This window comes from Monodelphis domestica, chromosome 3 (genome assembly GCF_027887165.1).
Source record: "Monodelphis domestica isolate mMonDom1 chromosome 3, mMonDom1.pri, whole genome shotgun sequence".
Classification (NCBI taxonomy): domain Eukaryota; kingdom Metazoa; phylum Chordata; class Mammalia; order Didelphimorphia; family Didelphidae; genus Monodelphis; species Monodelphis domestica.
Genome location: NC_077229.1, coordinates 490,850,433 through 490,867,533, shown reverse-complemented (window position 1 = coordinate 490,867,533; position 17,101 = coordinate 490,850,433). Strand labels below are relative to the sequence as shown.

At 34.1% G+C, this 17,101-nt stretch overlaps 1 protein-coding gene across 10 annotated transcripts in view; it reads right to left on the bottom strand.

Moving 5' to 3' along the window:
- LOC100010026 (ras GTPase-activating-like protein IQGAP2) overlaps positions 1-17,101 on the bottom strand; it is a 270,208-nt gene that overhangs the window by 97,277 nt on the left and 155,830 nt on the right. For 9 of the 10 annotated variants that reach the window (XR_008917926.1, XR_008917925.1, XR_008917924.1 and 6 more), the window contains 3 exons: positions 15,684-15,771; positions 3,021-3,188; positions 858-1,000 (listed from right to left, as the gene is read on the bottom strand). Coding sequence is in view for 5 of the 10 variants with exons in the window: in XM_056824762.1 (XP_056680740.1) it covers positions 858-1,000; positions 3,021-3,188; positions 15,684-15,771 (399 nt within the window). In the remaining 5 variants the exon portion in view is untranslated. The remainder of the gene's footprint in view (positions 1-857; positions 1,001-3,020; positions 3,189-15,683; positions 15,772-17,101) is intronic. The other variant, XM_056824765.1, reaches the window with a different exon arrangement.

Below are 17,101 nucleotides of genomic sequence, written 5' to 3'. Positions count from 1 at the left end.
TTCATCTCTTTCATGTCAAAATTTTCATTATTTATTAGTCAATGATACCTGGGTAAGTATCCTACTTAAATTTCTATTTTCTAACCCCTTCTAGCTATTTTTTAGTCATAGTAAAAAGAAAGAATTAATAAGAAATAAGAATGATTATTACCAACCTCTTGACATCCTGGTGATGTAAGGTGCAAGAAAAGACGTATGTTTTTGGACATGACCACTGTATATGAATTCGTTTTGGTTGACTATGTTTATTTGTTTAAAGAGAAAAATGAAATTCTGTTTTGGACAAGTTGATTATGAAATGCTTATGGGATATTGAGTTTGAAATGTCTAATAAGTGGATATGTGAAACTGGAGCTCAGGAAGGAAGGAAATCACTTAACCCTAATAGCCTAGCCTTTTTGTCTCTTGTCTCTTGTCTCTCTCTGTCTCTCTGTCTCTCTCTCTCTCTGTCTCTGTCTCTCTGTCTCTCTCTGTCTCTGTCTCTGTCTGTCTTTCTCTCTGTCTCTGTCTGTCTTTCTCTCTGTCTCTGTCTGTCTGCCTGTCTGCCTGTCTGTCTGTCTGTCTCCCTCTCTCCTCCCCCCCAAAACAGTTTATCATAGAAGATGAATGAAAACTAAATAAATGAGTGTGATGCTAAGATATCAAGATTAGGTAGGAAGGTCACATAAAGCAGTGAGTTCACTTCTAATATGATTATATCTCTCCATATCTATTCCTCAAATAAGCTAGTTATTGGCAGCTCTTCTCACACTTCAAAAAACTTTCCTTCTGCAAAAGAGAAAAACAAATACATCTCTCCCCTTATTGACTTCTCTGTTAAATCTCTTTACAGACCTCAAATGAAGCTAGTACCATACCTTAATTTCAGGTTCTGTCAGCCAAGAGACTTTATTTGCAAAATCTTCAGGATAAATCCAGGTACCCATTTCTGTTTCTATGTTGTAATAGAAGTTATATGTGTCACGCAACCTGAGTTTCAACCACGAGCCTTCATGAGTCACTAAATGCAAAAATATGATATTTATTCTATTGAAGGTAATGGCAGTATATAGTCTTCCTTTCATCATATAAAATATCAGGAAAGTGTTTAGAAAGAAACATGGAGTTGGTCCAGTCATGGTTGCTAGAAAGAAAGATGAAGAGAAAGAAAGCACCATTCCAGACCAATGGGCTAGTTAAAACTACCACAAAACCCTACCATCTTACTTAGTTATAATTTAAGGTTAGATGAGAGAGCCTGGGGAAAGTAAATCTCTAGCACACAGTCTGATTTTTGAGAACAGTTCAGTCAGGATATGCAGGTGTCAATCACTTAAGAAACAGCTTTATGAGTATACCAAGTAGGAAAAATGACTAGAGTGTCAAGATAAGGAATGTTCTAATCTTCCAGAAATGTGTACAACTTCAGATTGGGTTTCCGAAATAAAATAGTTGCTTTACATTGATAACCTTTTATTGGATGTAAAACAAAACACTTACCTTTTGTAAAATTGGAATTTTGTAAGGTTGGAATCAATTCTAAGTGTTGATTCCAAGGCAGAAGAGTGGTAAGGGCTAATTAATTGGGATTAAATGACTTCCCCAGGATCAAACAATAAGGAAGTGTCTTTTGGCCATATTTGAACCCAGGACCTTCCATCTCCAGACCTGGCTTTATCCACTGAGTCACCTAGTTGCCTCTCAATTGTAGTTTTAAAACTCAAGTCTTTTATTTATAATTGAGGGTACCCCTCATTAAGATCATAGTGGATGAGGAGGATAAAGACATTCATTTATCTTATCCTCCTAAAACATATTCCCATTCTTTTCAGAGAGGAAACATAGAAAGGAAGAATTTCTAGTGTGTCAGGAAAAGATCATTAAGCAAAGGTTGGAAATATGTTTCTAATTGCAAGTTGAGCCTGAAAATGCATGGGGTTATAAGAAAATTTCCCCAAAGGAAGTCATACTTATGAAGATTATTTACTGTGACATTTGTCTCTTCCCCCTTCCAAGAAATTTTATCATCAGAAGTAAACACAACAAAGGAGAAATGGGAGAGTATTCTGTAGACTATCCATTTTATTCTGTTCTGTGGATCTTCCTAATGCTATCGTGACATTTATGGAGGAAGCTAGATGGCATAGTAGATAGTTACTTCATTTAAGAGTCAGGAAGACCTGAGTTCAAATCCTGATTCAATGGGAATAACAAGAGCATCCTCCTTGCATATCTATTTTGAAGAACAAATCCAAATCAGATAACATGAATAAAGCGCTATGCAAACCTCAAAGATTTATTCAGGTTCTAATTTATATTTTTATTACTATTTTTAATTATTGTTATCCTAGAACACAAGTCTTAATTTTTTTGTGTGTCATGGACTCTTTTGACATATGGCAATGCATGTGGACAACTTCTCAAACTATTTTTAATGCATGATATTAAGTACATAATATTACAAAGTAAACCAATTATATTGAAATGCAGCTTATTGGAAATACAACTTTTTAAAAGTTCGTGAACCTCAGGTTAAGAATCTCTAATACAGAGGTATAAGGGACCTAGATGATTATTGAATTCAAACCCTTTACTTTGTAGAGGAAGCAACAGGTTCAGAGGAGTTAAGGGATTTTTTCACAAAGATGTGTCATTAGTTTCAAGAGGGATTGAGTGTAGTCTACACTGGGGAGGTGCAGTTGAGTGATTTTTGGACTTGTAGTCAGGAATATTCTGGTAATCTCACCTCTTCATCCTTACTAGCTTTGTGAGCATGTAATTTTTTTTTTTTTAAGTTCAGATTCCTCCACAACCAAATGGTTATTTTTACAGATAACAATATCAGTGACAACTAACTTTATAGGCTTGTTACTAGGTTTAAATGAGGCATTGTATGTAATGTGCTCAACAGGTTGCATTTAAAGCCTATTGAAATATCAAGTAATTCATATCAGTGTTGAGACCATTCTTATTGCAAGAAGAATGACTCAAAGAACATAGCAGGCAATTTAGTTTTGTTTCTTAAGGAAAAGTAGGTTTACCTCCAAATGACTTCTCTTTCTGGGCCTCATAAAGAGCTTTATAATAATTCTTAGAATACAGGGCCATTATTTCACTTTGCTGTGGATAGGAGGTTTGTAGTAATTTCAGGAATATTTGTTTATCTTCATTCTCCAAACAACGATTAATTTCAGATATCTGCTTGGACCCTGAGTGACCAAAAAAAAAAAAATCATTCCAATAGACGTATATCTTTTCTTCACACAAGAAAGTATCCAAAGACATGCAAAGATAAGAACCAACCCCTAAATAACAATGAACTTAAGAAACCTTTTAGAAGTAGACAATGAAATTGGTCTTTGCCATAGGGAACAGTCCATATTTGCCTTCCAAAATTCTTGGGATACATGCGTATCCCAAGTCACCAATTACACCCTCTAATCTAGGTGCCAGACAAAATACCTGTTGTTAAAATATGAGGAATATTGGATTTTTAATTTTAAAAGTTAACAATATTTCTTGGTAATCTTCCCAGAACATTAAGAGGCCATCCTACAGAGCAAAACAAAAGCATTAAAATGGGCCTTGATGAACTCAAACAACAAATCTGGAACACTGACCAGGACTTCTCCTTTTACCAAATCTGAATTTTGGGTAGAAGATTAGAACTTCCATTGCAAATAATGTAAATTTTCTTTATTTACACATGTCAAAGTCTGAGATGTCCCTGTACCATATAATAAACATATCTTGAACAGACATTGCTCTGCTTATATCCTAGGCAGGAATCAGTTTGTTCATATGAGCATGGTTAAACAACTGACTTGGGAACTGGCTTTGCCTTTTAAAACATTTGAACCCATTTCAAATTTGTTTTTCATGATATCAAGGCCACCATACTCTGAAATGTCAAACCCAAGGTGAGGATAACAAAAGAAATGTCCATTTTATAAGAAAAAGAAAAAGAGATGGGAAAAATGCATAGCTGCTCTTTATTTCATATATATAAATTAATGAAATGGCATTATTTCTATATGAAATAAAATATTTTGAGTGTTAGCTCACAAAATCTATGCCAGTCCATCATGGAGAAGTTAATTAAAACACCAAAGCAGAACAATATAGAGTAGATCACCATAGGTGCATGACCAGTAGGCAATGGAAAGAACTAATCTTCTAAACAACAAATTGCAATAATTTGCATGGCTTCCTGTTTAGGTGGACTCAACATTAAGTTGGACAAGGAGTGGGTAGGTGGCTGAGTGAACAGAGAGCCAGGTCTGGAAGGACCCGGGTTCAAACCTGATACCTCAGACACTTTCTAGCTGTGTGACCCTGGGCAAGTCACTTGACCCCCATTGCCTAGCCCTTACCACTCTTCTGCCTTGAGACCTGTACTTAGCATTGATTCTAAAGCAATGTAAGGGTTAATTAAAAACAACAACAGTAAGTTGGATAAAGGATTAAAAAACATCTGTTCACGCTCAGGGAAGGCTTGATAAAGATGGGCTTTTAGAGATCAGAGAAAAGAGCTGAAGCAGGAGGTTATAGACAGGGAAAGAAGGTAATAATTTGAGAGAAAGAAAACAAAAAGACATTAAAAATGGCAAAGAATAGAGTTCAACATGGGCACAGGAATAGATAGCTATATTTAACCCAGAGAAAACTTTTAAAACTTTTCTTTTTTGCCAACTTCTTTGTGAGTAATTTCTGGTGTGGAAGTTCACTCTTGAACTAAAAAATCTTCTGTTACAGACACGAAGGGCTGAAATGACTTGCTTATGTGTTACAACTAATATTTTCAGAGGCAAGACTTGAATCCACATCTACCTTTTGTTCACAATGTAAGCCCCTAAAAGGGAAGACTGATTTCTTTTTAACTTTGCCTAGCTCAATGCTTGGTACATAGTAGCTGCTTAATAAATACTTACTGATCCCAAACTGCCAATATTGAAAATGATTGAAATGTCAAATTTGATAGCTAGAAGGAATGCACTGGCTCTTGCTGCCTCAGGAACGCGATTCTTTGAAAATCATGAATTTAAAGCTTGAAAGGAGGGCCATCTATTGTAATTTCTCCATTTAATAGGTAAGGAAACTGAGGTCCTGGATGGGTGAGGTGACTTAGCTGTGGTTAAATAGTTAGTAAGTGACAGAGTGTGGGATGCAAGCCCAAGTCCTCTGACTCCAAATGCAATACTTATTTCTTATGAGAACATATACTGGTTCTAAAAGGTCCTAGGTTCAAATATGGCCTCAGACACTTCCTGAGCTGTGTGACCCTGGGCAAGTCAGCCCTTGCCACTTTTTTAAATCTTGGAACTAATACTTTGTTTAAAAAAATTAAATGAAATTAAAATCTTTTGCTTAAATCTTGACAGTAGGCGTTTGTTGTTGCTCAGCCATTTCAGTTGTGTTTGCCTCTCTGTGACCCACGTTGGGGTTTTCTTGGCAAAGATGCTGGAGAGGTTTTTCATCTTCTTCTCCAACTCATTTGATAGGTTAAGTGACTTGCCCAAGATGACACAAGCTAGTAAGTGTCTGAGGCTGGATTTGAACTTAGGAAGATGTGTCTTTCTGACACCAGGCTGGGCACTCTATCCACTGTGCCATGTAACTGTACCACATATGAAGAGCAAAACCTTATTTCCACTGGTTCCTAGTATCCCAGCAGTTAGAGAGCACTTTCACATGCATCTTCTTATCTGGGGTGCACAAGAAATAGGACAGATAGTACAAGAGGGCAGTAAAAGAGAGGAGCACCAGATAAGTCAGGAGAAACTTGGGCTTCTCTACTGTCCCTGACATTTAGTAGCTAGATGTGGACAAGCAGAGTTCTTCTTAACCTCTGATTACTGATATGTAAAATGGGGATGATAATAACAGCTGTGTTGGTTTGGGCTAATGGGACTAACAAGATGGAAGACTAGATACTTTCCCAGATCCTTACAATCTCTCAAACGTTCCAAAATAAAAATTGAATGGCTGAACAAATAGTGGTATGTGAGGGTGAAGATGGAATACTGATTTGCAGTAAAAGCTGATGAACAGGATGATTTCAGAAAGAGCTAGAAAGACCAACATGAATTGATGCAGAGTGAAATAAGCTGAACCAGGAGAACATTATACACAGTAACAGCAATACTGTGGGAGGATCAACTGTGATAGACTTAGCTATTCTCAGCAGTACAATGTTCCAGGACAATTCTGAGGGACTTATGACAAAGAATGCTCTCCACCTCCAGAGAAAGAACTATTATTGAGAGTATGAATGCATATCAAGGCATAGGATTTTTTCATTTTAATTTGGGTTTATGATTTTTCTCTTACAAAAATGAACAACATGTTTTGCATGACAATACACATATAGCCTAGATTGAATTGCTTGCCAGCTTGGGGGTGGGGGGAAGAAGAGAGGGAAGGAGACAATTTGTATCAGAAAATTTATGTGGAAATTTATTACATGTAATTGGTAAAATACAGTATAACAAAAAAACAAAACTTACATGCCAGAATTCTACAAATAATTCAAGAAATTTACACAAAGAACTTCTGAACATGGAAAACAAAATGTCAATTGAAAAAATTCCACAGATCATCTCCAGAAAATATTCTTGGTGCAAATTCCATGCCACATGGTTAAAATTGATAATTCTAATGACAAATAATAAATTATACAAATAATTCTGAATCGTTCTCTAAAATGGTTGCCCCTCAACCATTCTGGATGGCAATTTGGAACTATGCCCAAAGGGCTTTAAAAGACTGTCTGCCTTTTGATTCCACCATAACACTGCTAGGTTTATATCCCAAAAAGATCATAAGGAAAAAGACATGCACAAAAATATTCATAGCTGCACTCTTCATGGTGGCAAAAAAAATTGTAAAATGAGGGGCTGCCCTTTGATTGGGAAAAGGCTGAAGAAATTGTGGTATATGTTGGTGATGGAATACTACTTTTCTTTTTCTGTCATGTTAGCCAATCTGATAGATATAAGATCAGACCTTAAAGTTGTTTAATCTTCATTTCTCTGATAATGATTTAGAGCATTTTTTCATGTGACCCATATATAGCTTTGGTTTCTTCTCCCAAAAGTTGCTTGTTTATATGCTTTTATCATTTATCAGTTGGGGAATAACTTATATTCTTATACATTTGACTCAGTTCTCTGTCTGTGGGATATTAGGCCTTTATCTGAAAAACTGGCTACAAACCTTCCCCCACTCCCAAACCCTTAATCAGTTTTGTTTTCTTTTTAATTTTGGCTACATTAATTTTATTTTTACAAAACTTTTAAATTTAATTAATCAAAATTATCCATTTCATATCCCATAATACTATCTCTGTCTAATCATAAATTATTCTCCTATCCATAAATCTGATAGGGAATGTGTTCCATTTTTTTTCTGATTTATTTATAATATTCTCCCTTTATATTTATTTAGGGCATATATCAATTTTGGCCTATTCTTTTTTTTTTTTAAACCCTGACCTTCCATCTTGGAGTCAATACTGTATATTGGTTCTAAGGCAGAAGAGTGGTAAGGGCTAGGCAATGGGGGTCAAGTGACTTGCCCAGGGTCACACAGCTGGGAAGTGTCTGAGGCCAGATTTGAACCTAGGACCTCCCGTCTCTAGGGCTGGCTCTCAATCCACTGAGCTACCCAGCTGCCCCCAGTTTTGGCCTATTCTTGAAAATAGAGTAAAATATTGTTCTATATGTAGTTTATTCCAGACTACTTTCCAGTTCTTTATATAATTTTTTGCCAAATAATGAGTTCTTATCTTGAAAGCTTAGATCTTCAAATGTGACAGACTTTGCTACTAACGTACAATGATCCAGGACAATTCTGAGGGACTTATGAAAAGAATGCTACCCACCTCTAGAGAAAGAACTGTGAGAGAAGAAATGCAGAAGAAAAACACATGATTTATCACTTGTTTATTTGGGCATATGATTTGGGGTTTTGCTTTTCTAAGATTCCTCTCCTACCAAAATGAACAATATGGAAATAGGTTTTGGGTGATAATAACCCAGTGAAATTGCTTGTCAACTCCAAGATGGGGAGGGAAGAAGGGAGGGAGACAACATGAATCATGTAACCTTGGAAAACATATGTGTAAATTTGTTAATGGAATAAAATAAAGAAAAAGTGTATTTAAAAAAACAAAGTTAGATCTTTATAAAAACATGTTTACCATAATAATTTATTGTTGTGTATAATATACCTACTTGATTCCATTGATCTATCATCTATTTATTAGCCAGTCCTAGATAGTTTTAATAATTAGTCTTATAATAATAGTTTAGGATATGGTTATACTACAACTCCTTCCTTTATATTTTTCCATTAATTCCTTTGATATTCTTAATATTTTGATCTTACATATGAATTTTATTATCTTTCTAGCTTAATAAAATGATTTTTGGTAGTTTAATTCAGATGGCACAAAATAAGTAAATTAGTTTAGGGAGAACTGTTATTTTTATTAAAGCTTCTGTACACTCATGAACAATTAATTAGTATTTCTCCAGCTATTTTAATCTGATTTTTATCTCTATAAAATAAATCTTCCAAGTGAAATACAGAAATAAACCTATTATAAGAGAGAACTTGATTTCTCAGGGAAAAGAACCCTAAGCTTAGAAAGAGGAAATAGGTCTTTACATTATTTTTGCCATTTGACTTGATTAAAAAAATATGTCAAGAAAATATCTTCTCTCAAGTTATCTATAAGTGGGTTTTTGCTTGAACCACATGACTAGGATCTGTTTTAAGTCTTGATACAAAGAAAATTTTTCAAACTCTAGCTAAATTTCTTGATGCTATAATTAAACAGAGATTTTAAGCTATAGAGGCTGAATAGGGATTGTTTTTAGCTTTAAAAATTGTACTCATAAAAACAATTCAAGAATGTTTTTAAAACAATGCAAAACTTATCTTTCAGGGAAAAATTATTAAACTACTCAATCGCCTTTAAAAATGTTTTGATGTGTTGTATAATAATAGCATCCAAATACATAATTATTTCCTTTTTAATAGTAAGCCCTACCTTTTTAATTTTTTTAATTTTAATTTTTTTAAAAATAAAAACCCTTATCTTCCATCCTAGAATCAATACTGGGAATTGGTTCTAAGGCAGAAGAGTGGTAAGGGCTAGGCAATGGGGGTCAAGTGACTTGCCCAGGATCACACAGCTAGGAAGTGTCTAAGACCAGATTTGAACCCAGGACCTCCCGTCTCTAGGCCTGGTTCTCAATCTACTGAGCTACCCAGCTGCCCCAGAGCCCTACCTTTTAATAAAGCAAAAAGAATTAAGCAAAGCCATCCTGAAGTGATAGACTGTATATGTAGCATTTTGTACCAATAGTTTCCTTAACAATCGAAGGAAAGATAGTCCTCTCTGCAAGATTTAAAACTGAGTTAGCATTTGTGGGCCAATTTTAAACAGAATATTTAATTTAATTTAAATAAAACAAAACAACATTTTAAAGTTAAGTTTAATTTGGAAAATAAAATCTTGTCCATTTTAGCTTCTTCTTGTGCCTTTACTGTAACATGCTGTATAGTTTCTATGAGGGTTAGAAATTTATGAGGCTTTCATTTTCCACATATATTGCAAATTTTCCCATATGTTCTTATCTCATACTGCTAATGGCTTATTTCTGCTTTTGTCTAAGTCTTCAGGAAAGGAAGACATTAATATTTCCACAAAGTGGAAAAGTTCAGGTTGGAGAAATATGCACGTTTGAAAGAAAATAAGAAACAGATGCAAACCATGGATGTTTGATATTTTATAATTTTTTATTCCAAATATTTTCAAATTAAGAAAAAGAAAATATTACACATATGAAATCACAAATCTCATATATGTTTAACTTACTTTTCCTCATATCTACATAACAGATCCCATCCACTAGTGTCCCAACCTCTCCCTCCCCACATCACTGTCATCGAGGCCAACATGTTCATATAAATTCTTTGCTGTTTTATCTTTCTGTTCTCATTTTCTGGAGGCAACTTCTCAGTTTATTCTTCCAGCATTACTTCTGTGACTGTATATAATGTTCTTCTGGTTTATTCATTTCACTGTTCATTATCTAGTATAGTTCCTTCCAGGATTTTAAAACCAGTTTGTTCATTGTTTCTTATGGCTTAGTAGCATTCCATCACAATCATATGCTACAATTTGTCCGGTCATTCTCCTCAGGGTTTCCCCTCAGTTTCCAATTCTACATTTCTGTGTCTAAGAGTATTTTTTATAACTCTCTGGGTGTAATTCCAAATTACTCTCCAAAATTGTTGGATCAGTTCACATCTCCACCAAGAGTACATTAGTGTTTGTTTTTCCACATCCCCTCCACCATTTTTCTCTTTGCCCTTTTGTCATTTTAGGCAGTCTACTAGGTGTGAGATGTTATTTTAGAAGCTTTTTGGTTTGCATTTCTCTTATCAGTAGCGATTTGGAGCATTTTTTCATATACCTATATATGGCTTTGAGTTTTTCACCTGAAAATTGCCTGTTCATATCATTTGTTCAATTTATTAATTGGTGAATGACTCTTACATTAATTGGTGAATGACTCTTATTCTTATAAATTTGACAAAGTTCATTATATATTTTATAAATGAGACCTATATCTGAAGGGTTGTCTATAACATTCTCCCCCACCAATTTTCTGCTTTCCTTCTAATCTTTGGCAGCATTTATTTTATTTGTATTTTTATTTATTTTATGTTTCAATTTAAAATATTCAAATTATCCATTTTACATTCCACAATGGTCTTCATGTCTTGACTCAAAAATTCATCTCCTATCCATAAAATCTGATAGGTAGAGTATGGTTGCTTGTTCTTCTAATTTAATTATGGCATGTCCTTTTATGTCTTGATTATGCATCAATTTTTATATTAGCAAATGGTATAACATACTAGGCCATATCTAGTTTCTATTAAACTAGATTCTAATTATCCCAGTAATTTTTTCTAAACAGTGATTTGTTATTCCCAAATCTTGGATCTATGGTTTTGTCAAATACCAGAATACTATAATCTTTTACTGCTGCTGTTTGTTTTATATATATATATTTTTCTGTTCCACTGGTCTACCTTTCTATTTCTTAGCTAGTATCAGGTAGTTTTGACAATTATTGCTTTACAATACAATTTAAAATCTAGTACTGCTAGACCTCTGTCCTTCACATTATTTTCACTAATTCTTTTGATATTCTGGACCTTTCAATGTTCCAAATTAATTTTATTACTTTTCTAACTCAATAAAATAATATTTTGATAATTTATTTGGATGGCATTGAATAGATTAATTTAGGTAGGATTATAATCTTAATTATATTGGCTTTGCCCATCCACGAACAATGAATATTTCTACATTCATTTACATCTGACTTTGTGTTCCTGGATTTGTTTTGGCAAGTATACTCCTAGATATTTTATTCTTTTTGTGTTATGTTAAAAAGGAATATCTATTTCTATCTCCTCTTGCAGGTCTTTGTTAGTAATATTTAAAAATGCTGATGTTTTATGTGCATTTATTTTATATTGTTACTCTTGCTAAAATTAACTATGGTTTCAACTAACTTTTTAGTTGATTTTCTACATTTGGCATCATATCATAAGCAAACAGAGATTATTTTATTACTTGTTCTCCTACTCTGAATCCTTTGATTTCTTTTCCTTCTCTTATTGCTATTGCTAGCATTTCTAATAATAATATTATTAAATAATATTGGTGATAATGGGCATCCTTGTTTTACTCCTGATCCTTACTAGGAAGGCTTTTAGCTTCTCCCCATTACAGATAATGCTGATGGATAGGTAAATGCTATGCTTTGTTTTAAGACAATCTCCATTTATACTTAATGCTTTCCAAAATTTTCATAGGAATGAATTATATTTTGTCAAAGGCTTTTTCAGCATCTCTTGATATAGTCACTTTTTATTTTTATTTTTTATTTACTTTTTTTTATTTACTTTTTTTTATTTTTTATATTTTATTTTTTTATTTACTTTTTTATTTATTTTGTTTTTATTACTTTTGTTGTCATCAATTATGTTGCTAGTTTTCATTATATTAAACTATTCCTGTGTTCCTGGTATATAAATCTCGTTTGGTCACAATGTATTATCTTTGTGACATATTGTTGTAATTTCCTAGCCAGCATTTTGTTTAGGACTTTTGCATCCACATTCATATAATGAGACTGGTGTATGATTTTCTTTCTCTGTTTTTGCTCTTCCTGGTTTAGGTACTAGCACCCTATTTGTTTCATAAAAGAAGTCTGGTAAAAATCCTTCTTTGCCTATTATTTTATTTTATTTTTTCAGTTTTGGAAAATTTTATTAAACTAATTAAGAATATTTTTCCATGGTTACAAGATTTATATTCTTTCCCTCCCCGCCCCCCAATACCCGTCCCATAGCCAACGTACAATTCCTATGGGTTTTACATGTGTCATTGATCAAGATCTATTTCCATATTATTGATGTTTGCACTAGAGTGATCATTGAGAGTCTATATCCCCAATCATATCCCTATCAACCTATGTGATCAAGAAGTTGTTTTTCTTCTGTGTTTCTATTCCCACTATTCTTCCTCTGAATGTGGATAGTGTTCTTTCTTATAGGTTTCTCAGAATTATCCTGGATCATTGCATTGCTGCTAGTAGAGAAATCCATTACATTAGACATGAATAGGCAATTTTCAATTAAAGAAATCAAAACTATTAATAAGCACATGAAAAAGTGCTCTAAATCTCTTATAATCAGAGAAATGCAAATCAAAACAACTCTGAGGTATCACCTCACACCTAGCACTGTGGGAGTAGAAACACCGAAGAAAAACAACTGCTTCAATACATGTGTCAAAGAGATATGGTTGGGGATGTAGACTCTAAATGAAAATCCTAGTGTAAACAACAATATGGAAATACTTTCTGATCAAGGACATAAGTAATACCCAGTGAAATTGTGCATTGGCTGCAGGAAGGGTGGGTGGAGGGGAGGGAGGGTAATAATGTGAGGGTAATTATGGTAACCAAGGAATAATGTTCTAAATTGACCAAATAAACTTATTCAAATGGAATATATATATATATATATATATATGTATATATATACATATGTTATAATATTTGGTACATAGTTTTAAAACTGATGTTTATCTCTTTATGTGTTTTTTAGCTTAAACTTTTTCCAAGATCATGATTGTCACCTCTACTTTCATTGTATCATCTGAGGCATAGTATATTCTGCTCCAGACCTTTTTATTCTATATCTGTCTCATTTTAAAATGTATTTATTGAAAACAACATATATTCTTCCATCTGTCATCATCTTATGGATGCAATTCCCTTCACATGCAATGTCATAATTATTATTGTAATAATTCCTTCCATTTTATTTTTCCTCACTGTTCATTCTACTTCTTTCTTTTTTTTTTGCTGTATCCCTACCTCAGACTTATCTTATCCTAAGAGTCCCTCCCTTATTCCCATTTCTTGATATGTACTCCCTTTCCCAGTATCCCCTTCCCCTTTCTTCTTTTAATCCACCAAAATTCCTTTCCTTAAATGGCTCTTCTCTTTTCTTTCCCCCACTTATCTTATCCCAGTCCCTACTATATCCCTTTCCCCTTTCCTTCTTGTTTCTCTGTACAGTAAGAAGATTTTTACCTTTCTTAATGTGTATGTGGTTCTCTCTTTATCTCAGATCTGATGAGAGTAGGATTCTAGTACTACCTCTGCCCTCTTCCTACCTCCTTCTATGAAAGTTCCTCTTCTCATTCCTCCTCCAGATGAAATAGCCATTCCACCCTACCTTCTCCAGATCTACTCCACTACCATTCTGTCTCATTCCATTCATTCACCCTTGATCTCATGTTTTCCTTCTGTCCACATCCTTTTCAAAATACTCAGGCAATGATGCCTTCTTAAGGGCCCTAAATAACATTTTCACATACAAGAATAAAATATTTTTACTTTGGGGGGCATTTATGATTAGTCTTTCATCATTACCTTTGTATGTTTCTTATAGATCAAATTTTCTACTGAGTTCTGTATTTTTCCCAGGAATGGTTTAAACTCCTTTGGTTCATTAAATATCTATTTTTTTAGCTTTTATAATTATATTCAGTTCTTCTGGATATGTTATTGGATGGAAGCCCAGTTTTTTGCTTTATAAAATGCCATGTTCCATGTCCTGCATTTTTAAAAATGTTGTGGCTACTAAGTCTCATGTTATTTTAACTAAAGCTCCACAGTATTTAAACGGTTTTTTTTCTTGTTGCCTGTAGTATTTCATTTTTTTTCTTAACCTGGAAGCTATGGAACTTAGCGATGATGTTCCTGTGCATTTTAATTTAGGTCTTGGTGACTGATGGATGCATTCAATTTCTATTTTACACTCTGATCCTAGGAATTCTGGGCAATTTTCCTGGGCAATTTTCCTTAATGATTTCTTGGAGTGTGGTGTCTAAATGTTTTTTATTGTAGCTTCCCAGGAGTTCAACTATTCTTATATTGTATCTCCTTGATCTATTTTCCAAGTCAGTTGTTTTTGTAGTAAGATGTTTTATATTCCTTTCTATTATTCCATTCTTTTCATTTTGCTCTATGATTTCTTGTTGTCTTAAAGAAATCATTACCTTCCCCTTGTCCAATTCTAGTTCTTCTAGCAGCAGACATAGCTGGGGATTCCAGTGGTATTCTCCTGGTTGTAGGCTCTTGGGGCTCAGGAAAAAAAATAGAGGTTGCTAATCCTGCCCTCAGGGGTTGTTTTTTGATTCCAAGCTGTTTGCTCAATTTCTGTTACAGGCCTTCAGAGAAGTCAAAAACTTCCTCCCTAGTTGTCCCTTGCTGTTTAGATTTACTGTCAATGCCCATTTGCTTTTTTCTGCTTTTAGGATTGATTTAGTATATTTATTTTTGGTGGATTGTAGGAGGTTTTAGGAGGGCAAGGAAGTTTCACTCCTACTCTTTCATCTTTCTGCAATGCATCTCTGATGTTTGATAATTTTTAAAGTGTCTCTGAAGTTTAAAAACACATCTGGGATACAAAATTGAGCCACTTCATCAGATTATGATTTGATAAAATGAAATGAATTCTTAATTGTGCCACTTAAGATAAGTTAATGAGGTTTTTACCAGATTTATTTTCACTAATAGGAGTGAAATGATATATGATCATGTAATACCTTCCAAATGACAAGTGAAAGCAAATATTTTCTATCCTTTATGTCATGAAAGATAGTGGGAAGATCTACAGAGGAGAAATACGAATTATAAAAGATGAATTTTTAGAAATGGATATAGAGGCAGGAAGGAAGGAAGGGAAAGAGGGAAAACAGAAGGGAAGGGAAGAAGAAATGAGAAAAGAAAGGAGGTAGGAAAGAAGGAAGATAGGAAAGGAGGGAAAGGGGGAAAGATGAAGGAAGGTAGGGAAGGAGGAAAGGAGAGAGGAAGAGAGCAAGAGAGATGGAAAAAAATTTAGAGATTAATTTCAAATATAATAAAAAATCGGTATTCTCAACTTTTCTGGAGACAGTCCTGAATTATGTAAAATAATATAATAAAACTGACAAATAATTTTTGGATAAACCTGTCAAGAAATGGAGAACATAAATAATAGAAGACATGCATAGGAAGAAGAGAGATCTACATCAAACCAAATAAGAGGGCACTTACATTTGGTTACTCTGATCACATCCAGATTGGCATAGTCTATTGCTGCTTGTATTTCTTCCAGCCAAAGAAATGTATAAGTATCAGAACTCTGAAAGAATAACAAGAAAGAAAAAACAAAGGAGGAATGTAATAAAGAACGAGTAACTGCTTCCTCAGAAGCCAAATAACTTACTAAGTTATTTCTGCTTTATAATCAGCTATACAACTTTATGGCAAAATTGATGGTTGACTTGCTATACTAAATAGGACAATATTACAAAGGGGCATTTATATCATATGCCTCTAAGGAAGAGAGTGAAATATACTCCATTTTATAGAAACTCTCTCAACTTCTAATGGACGTCAAGTTGGAAAAGAATACTAGTAACTGAAGAATATTAATTTGTCAAGGAATGATGTGACCAACAAGATAGAGGACTATGTGCTGACCTCTCCAAAATCAGAATTATGTGTGAGAAACAAAATAATTTCAGCTGTTACCACAGTTTAAAACACCAAGAACTCTAATGTGGTAAAACCCCATAAATTAATCTCCTTTATTAAATATGAATTGAACTAGATAACCTTTAAAATCTCTTCCTCTTTTCTTAAAACATCCTGTGACCTTTTAATTTCTTCACTACCTACTACAAAAGAATGTTGTTGGGTGGGAGGGGAAGGAAGAAAGAGGACCTATATCTTCATATCCCTAGTGTCTTGAGCAGTGTCTAGAATGTAAACTAATGTTGTTTTTAAGTCTTTTCAGTCACGTCCAATTCTTCATGAACCCATTTGGGTTTTTCTTGGTAAAGATACTGAATTGGTTTGCCATTTCCCTCTCCAGGTCATTTTACAGATGAGGAATAGAGGCATTGAGTGACTTGCCTAGGGGCCATAAAGATGGTAAACTAATATAGAACAGTTAATTAATAAGTTAATTCAAAATATTTGTTGAATGAATAAATGGGGTGGAAAATATTAGAGAAAGAGATCTGAACAAAGGGTTCAGGGGAAAGAGTGATCAAAGTGGAAATCAGACAACCTGGGTTCAGATACTGTTTTTTTGCAGCTACTAAATATGTGTTCTTGGGCAAGATGCTTAGCTACTCTGAGTCTCAGTTTCCTGTTCCATAAAATGAAGAGGGTGGACTAAATGGCTTTGAATATCCCATTGATACCACTCCTACCCCTAAGCATATTCTCATAATTGTTATTCACTAACTCTCAGGTCATTCTGGGCCTGAAGTCAAGAAAACACTTTCCCAATTTAAAATCTGGCCTCAGATGCCTATACCTACTGGCTATTTGACCCTGGGTAAGCCATTTAACACTGTTTGCCTAAGTTTCCTCATCTCTAAAATGAGCTGGAGAAGAAAATGGCCAATCACTGAAATATCTTTGCAAAGAAAACCCCAAATGGGGGGGGGGGTGCAGCTGGG